General features: G+C 41.7%; 1 protein-coding gene across 1 annotated transcript in view; it reads left to right on the top strand.

Moving 5' to 3' along the window:
* Positions 1-496: 496 nt before the first annotated feature.
* The window catches only part of LOC102309618 (plexin domain-containing protein 2), a gene marked incomplete at its 3' end in the record, with an annotated part of 65,419 nt that continues 52,617 nt past the window's right edge, over positions 497-13,298 (top strand). Inside the window, 1 exon segment of the mRNA XM_014330318.2 lies at positions 497-1,339. Within this exon segment, the coding sequence (XP_014185804.1) occupies positions 1,246-1,339 (94 nt within the window).

Genomic DNA, 13,298 nt, shown 5'->3' with positions numbered 1-13,298 from the left:
GTTCTTTATTACGTGGAGAATTAATGGCTCTACTATCAGCTCCTCCCAAATGTGTGGGCTAATGATCCTACAACCAAGCTCCTCGTTCTACTTTACTAAAAATTAAAATCAGTGCACTTTGATTTTTGCTTGTAGTATTTTGCAACTTTGTTTACCGGAGATTTAATACGGAATTTTACCTTTAGAGCTAAGATCTAACTGATGCTTAAGCTTAATTACGTGTAATTAAGTAACATCACTTTGGAGTTAACGCATAGCTCATTTTATTTATCGGTTATGGTTTCAAAAGTTTTCCACATATTTAGTCACAGGAAAAGATAATGTGCATTTAAACAGAAAAAGTCAGGTTTCTATTTCATGTATTTTCACCATCACTCATGGTGAAGCTATTTCCAATAGAACAAAAGTGTTAATGTTATGTATCTGAAGAGGGCGCTCTCACAGTTCAATCACCTGAGTCTAGGGGAAAGGTGAGCGATGGGACAGAAGTGGAGTCTACAGATTTTTCTTAATTGAAAGAAATGCACGAGGAGGAAAAGAAGTAAGACGGACACTAAAAATAGAGCCAGTCTGTACTTCTGTACAGCCAAAGTCTGCTGTGTCTATTGCTCCATCTTTCATAAAAACAAGCCCCTCTGAGTGAAAGTCCCTTTTGTCCACCGGGGAGCCTTCAGTCGACAAATGCGTCATCCTGAACCTCCAAAGTATTTCTGCTCGCAATATTTTCCCACGTCACTCAAATACCTGCCTGTGTCCGCGACAGCTCGCTGGGTTTGCCTCCCCAGCTTCTGCACACGCGGAGCATCAAACAGAAGAAGAAGGGTCATTGGCTCTGAGGAGTTGATGACGGCGAGAGCGCACTCTTCTCCAGGAGCGCATTTTTAGCCTTTATTTGTCTGACTAACGCTCTGCATCTCCGTCCTGTGGGATGACATTACAGTGCAAGGACTGAGATTCGTATTTATGCGGTCACTTTGTTTGCTAGTATTTATTTTTGCTTAATTTTGGAGGCGGAGAGCGCGTTTACTGTCCAGAAGCGCGCGGCGTGGCACACGCTGGAACAAAAAAACAGCTCAGTGCAGCGCAGGCAGGTTTCCCTTTTAAAAGCAGCAGGACAGGCAGGAGAGTTACGGAGTCTTCTCGGGGAAGCGGTGTCTGTGCGTGACAGAGACGGACTCTAAAAGAAGACGAAGAAGAAGAAAAAAATCGGGATACTGAGCAGAAATCGGCAGCGGGAACTTGGATATGGCGCCTGTGAAGACGTTCGACCTTTTTGTTGGAGTTGTTTTAGTTTCGCAGTGTGTGTGGAATGTGCAAGCCGAGATCACAGCCAGTAACGGTAAGAAGACCGCGTTAGCCATCAGGCATTAACCTGCTAGGACCGAGTTGAGATCTGTGCCTTAAAGAGCCAAGTTCGTGCATAAGTCTCCTCTGCAAAGCGTGCAGGAGAAATGATGCAGACACAGGTGGACTGCTGGTTAGCCTCTGCGTGAGATTGTTTTACGCGCAGAATTCATTGTTTGCTGCTGCAGAGATCCACTTGTGTGTTTTAAAAAAAGAGTGGACAAACATCCTGTCTCCTTTTTATTTTAAGAATTCATTAGCCTAAAGAAGGCTGTCATGACCCACTAACTTACTCCCTTTCGAGTAGACTTGATCTGATGCTAATTATCATAATTTCCCAACTACTACAAGGTTCACTTAATGGCTTTGCTTTTCCTGCATGTTCTTATGCACTGCCTCCGAGCTCGGCTGATTTTTTGTGTTTTCGCATTAATTCAGCTTGTGCAGAAGCACAACAAGCTTCCTCTTCCTTGTTCTTCCCACTCTGACATGTAAGGTGGAAGTGTCAACCATGTGCAACTTTTCACAGCTCTTACTTTTATTTAAGGTTCAGGTTGGATACCTAGATGTTCATCCTGTTGATGTCCTTGATTGTAAGACAAAGTCCATACTGGAGAATCAGGATTCCTGTGCAAACAATATCCCTACCGTAGTCCACCTGAACCCCCCCCCAACAAACACACACAAACACACACACACACACACAAATCTGTAATCTCAGCCCATCCCACGTCAGTTTGCCCTCGGTGGGAGAAGTTCGTGCCAGCATCGGTTCTGTTCGCGCTGGCCAGCTCGTGTTTCCCAGGGCTTTTTTATTGCTGGCAGCAGATCTTCATCACGTATCAGATAGTGGTTAGAGAAATGTTCAACTGCTGACAGTGACTGTAAATTCAACTCGCATGTGTGTGTGAGTGCAGACCACAGGGCTGTTTGGCCCTGTTTGGGAGAGAGAGAGAGCACGATGCTATCAGCTGCGTGTGTGGTGGTTTGCACAGGGGCATGCACGTGCTGCTCGTGTTTTTTACACTCTCACACAGTCTCATTTACGAATCCTGCCACACTCCAGGCTCAGAGCTTAGATTAAATTGTCGGCTCATTTCCTTCGCCTGGTATTAAAGCTTGTTTTAGAGGTAGACAGATTACAGGAATGCCCACCAAACCAGCGCTACACTCGGAGTCCTTCATCAGTCCATCTCCTGCTTGAGCTGGATGCAGCAAAACTGTATGTGGGACGGTATTTTTAGATATCTGGGTGAGGTGCTTCCCTTGCCGTGGGCTGACCTCAAATCCGCTGGAAGGAGCAACCCCTGCCCTTCTTTAGATAGGCCTGTATTAACAGAGTGCAGGTGGACTCTTCCACTCTCTGTAGGTCCTCTGGGATGATATAATGCACCATTCACATTTAGAAAAGCTCGCAGGCCCTCTGAAAGTGGCTGAGCAACTCCACTAGAAGCTGAGATCACAGCAATGGTGGAAACATTCCCTTCTTCTTTATTAGTTAGATGACTTGTGGAACACATCTGGGCGAAATTACACAACATCCTGTGAGTGCATTAGGATTTGTTTTTTTTTAAAAGCTTTCAGTCTGTGGCTCTGGATGTTCACCCAGAGATACACTCAACAGGGGCACTCTCAGAAAATTGACACTGATTTTGGGGTTAATTTTCACTCTGCTGCTTTTCTCGGAGTGGAAAAAGAGATGTTCCACCAGAGCCTGGAGAGTATCTGCATGTGCGATAGGGGAATAAGAAGGAGAGCGTGAGAGAGAGTCTTGACTCATGTAATGATGTGGTCTGATTTAAAAGCCTTTGCTGAAGGCTGTTAATGTGCTAAGATTGCGGTTGTGTGTGGAATTTCATTTCGTTGCGGATGCTGGGAGTGGGGTTTCTTCACGGGCTGGAAGAGGCTGATAGAGGGTTAAAAAGCTTACAGGCTGCAGCGACTGTGGACGTCTCCAGCTCCAACATGACGCTCCTCATCCATCACGCTGCCAGCAGCTGCCTTTGCAGTCCTACAGGCGCACACTCAGAGGCACATTAAAATGAGAGCTGTGAAGAAAAATGCATGCTGGCCATCAAAGACTTTCATGCCTTGGTTTTATTCTTGTGGGTAAAATACCTAGCTATGTTCCTAGCTAACAAACCGCATATCATAGCTTTTATTGACGACCTCTGTGTCCAGACTCTGGACTCCAGAGTCACATGTTTCTTTCTCTCTGTCTCAGACACAAAACAGAGATTACAAGTTTGAACATGCGAGATCTCGGGCACATCAGGTGCTTTAAAATCCACCTGTTTTAAGTCCTTTTCAGTCTGTGCATAAACAGAGGTGAAGAAAAAACCTTTAATTCTGGGCTCAGGAGGGAAAGTTGGAGTATCAACAGTATAAACAAAGTCCAGTGGAAGCAGAATAAAGTTGAAACTTTGGAGATAAAATGATGACAGATGAGCCTTCTCTTATTTATTCCAGTATTGGAATTTAGTCAAAGTCATCAGAGGTATATGCACAAAACTCTCCTTGATGCCATTACGCTGTGGGTCAGGGCAGGTCTCACCTCCAACATGTGCTTTTTTAGGACCCTGTGGCATCACAATTGCACATGCTACTGTTAACAGAGGATTTATACTACTGTGTTAAATCTGCGCTGTAGGCTATGTCATAAACACAGACCCCTTTGAAACCTTACGATGTGAGCTATGCCACGATGCACACCACAGTGGAAATGTACTGTAGGTGTTTGGCATGGTCAGTGCTGTCAGTTCCTTCCGTGCATATCCAACTTATTTTTTTGCCACAGGTTTTAAATTCACCAGTAAGAAAATAACATCGCCTCAATATGAAGACACATTTATCAGCAGATTGCTGGAGGGAGATTGCCGAAACTATTGGAAGATAACTGCCTTGAGGCGACTGTTGTTGTGACTTGACGCTATGTAAATAAAACTGAATTGAGTTAAGCTGAACTGAATATGGGGGAATATACAAAGAACTGAAAAATGGAAGGACTCTGAAAAAAAGAACATTGACTAAAACAAAAATAAAGGGCCCAGGAGGGAAAAACAAACAAGTAGAAAAAAATACCCCAAAGGATATTCTTTATTTCTGGTACCACATGAAACACTAGGACATGACCACAAGGTAATTAACAGCACGCACAAGCATGAATGCTGGGTAGGGTAAAGATTCACCACAGCCCAAGTCCAAATTGGTACAAAGATGCAAAGCAGGTTTAATGTTGAGAAGGATGATTCATATTTTGAATTTATTTCATTTATTTCATCACCCCAATCTTTTTCTGAGCCTAATCAAGAAGTTTTTCGCCCCTAAACCAGACGCTAATTAAACTGGAAGCAAAGACTGAGCTAAAATGACAACAGTGTGTAAAAGCGGTGTTGCTGTGGCCACAATCTTGTGACAGATTGTCATTATTTGATGCCTGTGGCCACTACTAAGTTGTGTCTTACAACACTAGTAATGCAAATTCCTTTGCATTTGCAGTGTTGCTACATTTCCCTCTTCTCTTCGTCATGCTTCGGAGGTGATTCCCAACACAAACTGCCTGCTGATTCAAAGCAGGAGATTCCAGCTCGGTCTTCTTTAGTTGTTCTCCTTCTTTAAGCCTCCTCGGAATCTCGCCCCCACCATTTCTCCCTTTTTCTGACATTGCACATTTCAGAACGGACAGAATGAGCTAGCTTCTTTACCGGCCCCACTGAATGACCTGCTGAAAGGAGCTGCTATGAATGGATGAAGGGGGTGGGGGTGGTCTGAGGGGTTGACAGACAGGGAGGGGCGGCGACGGCGGCTGGGTTTATTGTGCTGCCCTCTATGTGGCAACAGCGGGCCATGGCATATCGTCCCACCCACCCCCGCTTAGTAGCATCCAACAGCAGCACCAGGTTCTTGCATTAGTCACGCCTGACCCTTGTCGCTCAGCCCTCCGCCCCTTTTAGTCCGAGGAGAAGCTCACGCTGATGGCTTTAGAGGGCTGGAGAGCCACACGGAGTTCAATAGGCTCAGAAACAAAAAGCAAAGAGGCCACTAGTTAATGAAGCCCAGTGCAGTTAAGCTACTCTTTAAGCTTTTTTCTTATTGGTTCAAAAGTTCCTTTACATCCAGTTGTTAAAACATGCTGCCTGAGCTATCACATAGTTTTAGTGATTACTGCTAGGCAAGAATCATGTCTGTAGAGTAAGCTTGAAACGGTCAGATGGAGGACCAGGAGATTTGTGATGGTTGAAGCTATGCAAATTTGGATGTCAGTGAAAGATGACAAGCATTTTCCAATCATCAGAAACATCCCCTCTCTGCAGATGATTGCAGCCAGTAGACCACAGTAAGGCTGTTATCTGCTCCTCCCTTAGACTCAGCTGAGGGATGTAAGAAATAGATCATAAGCTGAGGAGTGGAACAAGCACAATAGTTTTCATTTTGGGTAGGAGGAGTTGTGTTTTGCATTGGGAAACATTTGAGAGGATAACCGAGAAAGGGCGGAGGCCTAGAAAACAGGCACTTGCCCATCTTTTCTGACCGTCATAGTGAAAGAAGAGACAATAACAGCAGAACAATATCAAAATATGGGACTCTAAAGTGTAGTGAGTGATGATTAATAGCTGAGATTATAGGAAGGAAAAATAAAGGGTAGCAATAAAGGAAAACAGTTCCCCTGGGCACTCTTCTGCAGTTACATATTGTCAAACTAATGTTCTGCTCAGACGTCCAACAATCATTTACAAGTGACTAAGTGTTTGCATGCCTCATTTGCTTCTGGATCAGTTTATTTTCCCAAAAATCTAAACATGCTGCAGTCCATGCACTGAATTTCTGAGAGGAAGAAGTTTGTATATGATAAAAAACAAAGTGCAACAGGAACAGAATGAATCACAGCGTGATTGGAAACTTTAGAGATGAAAAGTTGTGGAAAAAAGTCTTTTCTTATTCATAAGGCATAAAATATTGATGTTTTGTTAAATTTGGCACATTTAAATGCACTTAGGACTGGCTGGGTGAGTTTTGTATATTTGTACAGTACATCTAGAGTCACTGCAAACTCAACTCTTATTGGGCCTTAAGCCAGACGTTTTCTGTATTTAAACCTAAATAAGCTTCTAGGGAAAGAGAAAAGTAAGAGCAAAGCACCCAGGGAGACATGGACCAATCTTTTGGCTCAGAAACCTGTGACTTAAGCTACTCTTCTTCCAGCTGAGGATCATGGAAGAGATGTAATTTGGTGGCATGCAAAGAAGCATACATGTTATATTTTCCTGAGGTCAGCCCACTGTCTTTGGTTTTGTTGTGTTTCTGCATCCAGTTCAAGATGCATGGTGGTCATGGAGTGATTTCAAGGATGTGTGTATGTATGTATGTATGTGTGTGTGTGTATATATATATATATATATATATACACATTACTCACATATATATATATATATATATATATATAATAATATTATATATATAATATATGTATGTATATATGTTGTATGTATGTATATATATATATATATATATATATATGTGTATATATATATGTATGTATGTGTGTGTATATATATGTATGTGTGTGTATATATATGTGTGTATATATGTATATATATGTATATGTATATATATATGTATATGTATATATATATATATATATATGATATATTATATATGTGTATATATATATATATATGTATGTATATATATATGTATATATATATGTATGTATGTATGTTCTCTATACCTGGTGTTCTAGGAAACATATTTTGTTTTACACTGATTTCATTCCTCCTCATAAAAGCTTCACTAGTGCTGGTTTCATCTGGCTGTTCTGCTGCAGTTAATTGACTGCAGATTGGAAAATTAACCCCAGCAATGACTCCTGATGTTTGTGTAATGATAGTGGAAGGAAATGTGTATCAATTCACAGTTGCTTTGCAGATTTTCCAGTAATTTGGATGTAGCATTGACAAAGGATCAAACATATGTCAACCAGACCGAGTTTGTATTGACAGTCTACAGATTATTATACAGTATTTAGTGGGTGGATATAAAAACAAATCTTCTGTCATTGTTATAGAATTTATTTGAAGGGTTTTCTATCCATTGCACATTATAACAACCAATGATGTCACTTTTCGACCGAGGCGTGAAGGTGTAGCATTTGCAACAGTTGACTGTCCTCTGTACAGCCCTGCACACTACTCCATCCAGGATCTCAGCCAGACTTTCCATTTCTTCTGTTTTTGGCCTTTCCAGGACAAAATGCCCGGCTTATAAACAGTACTTAAGCTGTCAGTTTCAGTCTATGTTTATTTTGGTACTAGACCATGTGAGAATTGGAGTTCATGGAAGATTTGCTGTTTGCTTTAGTGTCTGTTGTAAGTGTGTGACATGTGTGTGCCTCCCTGAGTGTCTGTGACTAAGATTGAAAATATCTGCAGCTTTTTTATGTTTCAACAACTGTTTTATTAACATGTCCCAAGCTTTAGGGTACTTTTAAATAGGAAGTGAGCCCTTCGTTCTTTCCACACACCAGCAGGTGAAAGACAAACAGAATGACAACGTGTTTTCCACTTTCAGTCTGAAGTATTAAAACTATCCCAGCAATATTTTAGAGATGATGAAATCTGCCTGTTTGTTACTGCTGACGGCTAACTTTGGATCGCATCAGTATTGGAACTTATAAGTAACAACATCATTTGTTGGATTCTACTTTGGTTCACAACGCAACTACACTGATATCTAAACTGATATATAGTCCAGCCTGTCTACGTGTGTTTTGCGGACTTGGAGAAGACCACTTCCCCCAGTGAGGGCTTCAGGTACAGAGTATTGGACCTATTGTTTCGAGCTATCTATTACCGATATATAGTATGACCCTGGTTTGCATTGCTGACAAAATGCAGTTGTAGTTCTGTTGGTTTAAACCAATTATGAACTTCAGCTTGCATTGGGGCGGTTTGCAGTTGAGTGTGGTTCTAAGCTGGTATCCACGCTTGGTTGGGAATGAGTTGCTACCCCAAGTTATGGACTTTTAAGTATTTCGGAGTCTTGTTTATGAGTGAGAAAATGAGAGAGATGAGCATGATAGTGAAGCTTTCGATTTACTGGTTGATCTATGCTTCTACCCTCACCTACAACCACGAGAGGAGGGTAGTGACTGAAACGATGAGATTGCAAGCGACAGAAATGACCTTCTTCTGGAAGTTGTCCAGGAAGAGTAGAGTCCCCACTCCTCACACTGAAATTGGCCAGTTGCGGTTGTTCTGGCATCTGCAGGCTCAGGTCTGTACTGTACTATCCCTTTTATTCCAACCATGAAACAAGAACAGCCACCGAAGGTATAAAAGTTTTGTAATGTTTTTGTATGATTGTGTTATCCTAGAAAACAGCTGGCTGACTGTTTTTGGAGGCTGCTCGAAGCCTTTCCTCAATCGCCTTCTGGTTTATGTCCCTGTAAATTATGTATGAGTGGACTGTCAAACTGCAAAAATTCAATCTTCTTGTGTTTTGTCAACTAAAAGTAATGTGTGGTCTCGATAAACCTTGAAAAATAAAATGAGTCCCATACTGCCTCTTGAAAAGCTGAATGTTTTTCTATCTTGGAAGAGGTGCTCTTGATTCATGCAAACGAGCCGCAGTTGTCTCCCAGGACTGCGTACACCTGGCATACCGCCACACGACCCGCCTATTGAAACTACACTGATAATTCTGATTAATTAGATGAGATGGACTGACTCCAAAACTCTTTTCTCCTCTTTACTGTAGACTCAGTTTCTTCTTGTGAAATAGATCGTGACAGAAAATATCAATGTACAAAACAAATATAGTTATGAATGAATTCCACAAAACATCCAATGCAACATATTTTATGTTGACGCCCCTTTGCAAACGTGCATGCTGCCTTTGAAGTAAATCTCTCCCATGTTAATACATTCACCTGCACAGTGTTGCCCCTTTGTTTTTAGTTTTGCACTTTTGCAAAGGTTTACTGGATCATCTTTTTTTCTTCACTTTGTTTGAGGTCTTCGAGGGGTTTGGCCTGATACAGGCCAGCAAGTCGCTGGTATTTAAAGTCAGGTTTTGAGTGCTGAAATTTATGTGTAGCATAACATAAAATGGCCGGCTGGTTGTCAGTCAGCTGTGGGGTCTGTAACAGGAGTCCTGTTAACTAAAACCTCATATAACATCCTGAAGATGTAATGATGGGAAACACAGATGGAGTGATTTCATGCTTGCCACTTTATGGCAATATGTCTTTTTATTTGTGTCTAATGGGAGTAATTGCAGAAATTAATTGCAGGTGTTACAGAATCATGAAATCTAATTTTCCCTTCAAAAAACATATCAGCTTATATATTTACTCTATTTGTATACTGTAGCATCGTGACCTCTCTCTGGGCCTTTTTTCCCCAATACATAAAAAACCCTACCAGTGCTCATAGTATAACCTAGCTGTGTAAAATAAGAAAACTGTATGCATCCTGTATGCACTGAAATGATGCAAAGATATGATGCACTCAATAAGGAAGGTTGAAAGCAGCAGCTCTCCAAAGGGGACGTGATGGCTGCACTTACAGCCACACAGTGGTAATACCCACCATGTTAGTGTAGAGGCTTATAAGTAACATTGCATTCACATTTCTTTCTTTAAATATAGGAATTAATTTACAGGACAATAAATAACTGGTTTTGGTTTAGAATTCATTCACATATCCACATAACACTGCATTCTAAAATAAGTGCGCACATTTTAGTTTACACTGTTATGTATGATTAATCTTTTGTTTTCTGAGTTACCTTAGTTGCAGCTGTTCCAGTCCCTTGATTAAGGAGCCAAGAGGTGGAAAAGGGGCGGAGCGAGCTTTAAAGGAAGGCTACAAATTGGTTCACGCCATAACTCAGGACCATGGGGGGGAATTGGAGTTCATTATGTTTGGTTTAGTTAGGTTTTGTGTTTTTTACCCCTTTTCCTGTTTTTGTGGGCTGATCAGCCACTATTTAAGTTTCCCCTCGGTCTCGTTAAGTTAGGTCCGTTTGTTTGAATTATCAGTTGTGTTGTCAACTTTGAGTAGAGTTTTGTTAGTTTGACCTCTTTTATGGGCCCAAGATTTTGATTCTTTTTGCATGAGTTAACCAATTATGTTTTTTGGGTTAAATAAAAAATCATTTTTTGGACTTTAACCTGTGCCTAAGTTTCATTCACTGCTCGGTCCATCACAGGGGAACAAAGCATTGCATGCATTGCTATCATGAAGGAGAGAAGAGAGTGTGATGTTTCAGGCGGTCCAGGCATGCTGAAAGAAGATAAGGTGTCAACCCAGCCGAGCAGCCTGTCACACCACCCTGCAGCGGGCTTCATATCCTCCACCCAGCAGGAGCGATGGTTTAGCTTTGTCCCACTCAAGCAAGTGTCACTCACGGGGTTCATGGCATGCTGCTACATGCCTTCGCCTCGCTCAGTGTGCATGTGTCTGTTAGTCCTTAAGCAGCAGTTTTCACTGTTGTTTTGTTGCTTTCTTTATTTTGCAAAAAGCAAAACCTTTCTCACACACACACACACAAACACACACAAAAACCTGCACTTGGTTGGCTTGATTTACAGATTTAATCTTGTAAACTTAGTTAGGTTTCAAGGACTGGTGGAAACTTTCCAGTATTTTGTTAAAATAAAAACTAGCTTCAGTTTGGTTCTGTGGCACCAGTGTTTTTGAATCTTCACTAAAATCATCTAGTAACGTCATGTTCTTCAATTAGGTCCGCCCTTGAATTGAAATGGTAGTCAGAGGGTTTGGAGGAAGGTGTCGTTCTTCATATTTATGAAAACATCCATTGAGCCGGCATAGGGTGAGAGGCGAGGTGCACCCTGGACAGGTCCCCAGTCGGTTGCAGGGATAACAATCTTTAAAAGCAAAAGTCCCAAAAACGTGCCCTTATTAGCATATATATTATCACTAGTTTACTACTTAGAGTAGTGATCAAGTGGTACCATGGTAATAATGATCAGTCATGTGTGCAGTGCTTTACTTTAGTAACAGCAGATTTTTCAGGAATGCACTCTTATAACTGACCACTGCACTAAATTCAGCAATCACACTAAAGTTATTAATCGATTGCTAGAAAAGCTGTGGCCACATTTTTCTGTGAAGTGCGGTTTGGGATGGTTTTAAGCTTTACTCCCATATTTGTGGTCATACCTAAACATTAACAGAAAGAGCTTACGTGGGTGTGCTGTAGCTATCTGCTTTCAGGTTCGATGTGTTGTGCGTTCAGAGATATGTTGGTTGGAACGTGAGTTACTGTTGCCTTCCCATCAGTATGAAGCAGTCTTACGATTCTCTTCTGACGTCTCCCAACAGCAACCCAGAGAATAACACCTCACTGGATATTTTCTCTTTTTCTGACTATTCTGTAAACCCTAGAGATGGTTATGTGGGAAACTCCCAGCAAATCAGCAGTTTCTGAAATGCTCAGACAAGCCCATCTCGTACCAAAAACCATGCCACGTGTGAATCCCCGTTCTGAGTCTCCATTTGAAGGGTTAGTGTTGATATTATCGTCTGAAAAATATCAGCTAAACATATGCTATGTTAAGCTAACAGTTAGCTGAAAGTCTGGCAGTAATGTGCCATACTTCCTGCCCTTGCTGACATAATTTTTGCCAGAAAAGGCCAAAAGGCCACATTTTTTCAGTGATCGCAGTCACATTAAACATGCTGTTACTGTTCTGTTTGTTGATTGGTTTATTAAGCTAGCACACTCGCACCAAACGGCATCAATTGCAGGTTGTTTTCTCCCTCCTCTAATTTACAGCTGTCTGGTGTAACATGTATCTTTTGCAGTTATTATCCTGCTAATGCTGCACACGCTTAAATCTGTTCAATCAATCTTTTCGAACTGCTCCAAGTAGGGCTGCACGATTAATCGTTAGAAAATCGCGATCTCGATTCATACTTATGTGCGATCTCATTTCCAAATGACAACGATTTTAAAAAAAAAAAAAAAAAAAGACGACGACGATTGTACCGCATTTTGATCCGGGACGTAATCTGCATGAAAACAAGCGCTCACTCTTCCTGCTCAACAAATGACAAGGGCGGAGCCTTATACCACGTGATACAGAAGCTGTGCCGTGTGATGCTAAAATTAGCAGGGAAAAAACAACGGAGAGCACGTCAGGGATGACGAGAAAGTGACAGGAGAAAATCCGTCCCGGTCAACCACCCAAACATCAATAACGGGAACCTTATACAGCGCTTCCCTATACACGTCGAACTCCCGCAGGCACAAAGAAATTACGGAGGCTATCACTTATCACCTGACCAAAGATATGGCTCCCATCAACACTGTGCAAAACGAGGGATTTAGGAAAATGATCAACACCCTAGACCAGGGCTGCCCAATCCCAGTCCTCGAGAGCTACTATCCTGCAGCTTTTAGATGCATCCCTACTCCAACACAGCTGAATCAAATGGTTTGATTACCTCTTCAGCATGCCATCGTGTTTGGCAAAGGCCTGATAACAAGCCATTCATTTGATTCGGGTGTGTGGGAACAAGGATGCATCTAAAAGCTGCAGGACGGTAGCTCTCGAGGACCGGGATTGGGCACCCCTGCCCTAGACAAACGCTACACAGTGCCGTCCCGCAACTATTTTTCTATTGTTGCACTACCTGCTCTATACACGCAGCGTCGAGCAACGGTGGAGACGGAATTTCAAGCAGTACAACATTTTGCGGCAACAACAAAACGTGAGACATTTGTTGTTTTTATGTTTATTTATTGTTTTTATGTTCAGTCTCAACTGTTACGAAGTTGATGTGCAGTTAATAAGTGCAATAAATATTTATACTGGAAAAGAAAATCGTGAGAGAATCGTGATCTCAATTCTAAGCCAAAAAATCGTGATTCTCATTTTATGCAAAATCGTGCAGCCCTAGCTCCAAGGGAATTCTTGCAGACACTCA

Source organism: Haplochromis burtoni, unplaced genomic scaffold (genome assembly GCF_018398535.1).
Source record: "Haplochromis burtoni strain Fernald_Lab_line unplaced genomic scaffold, NCSU_Asbu1 Contig_757, whole genome shotgun sequence".
Lineage (NCBI taxonomy): Eukaryota > Metazoa > Chordata > Actinopteri > Cichliformes > Cichlidae > Haplochromis > Haplochromis burtoni.
The sequence above is the reverse complement of the archived record's forward strand: the minus strand, read 5'-3'. Positions and strand labels throughout refer to the sequence as shown.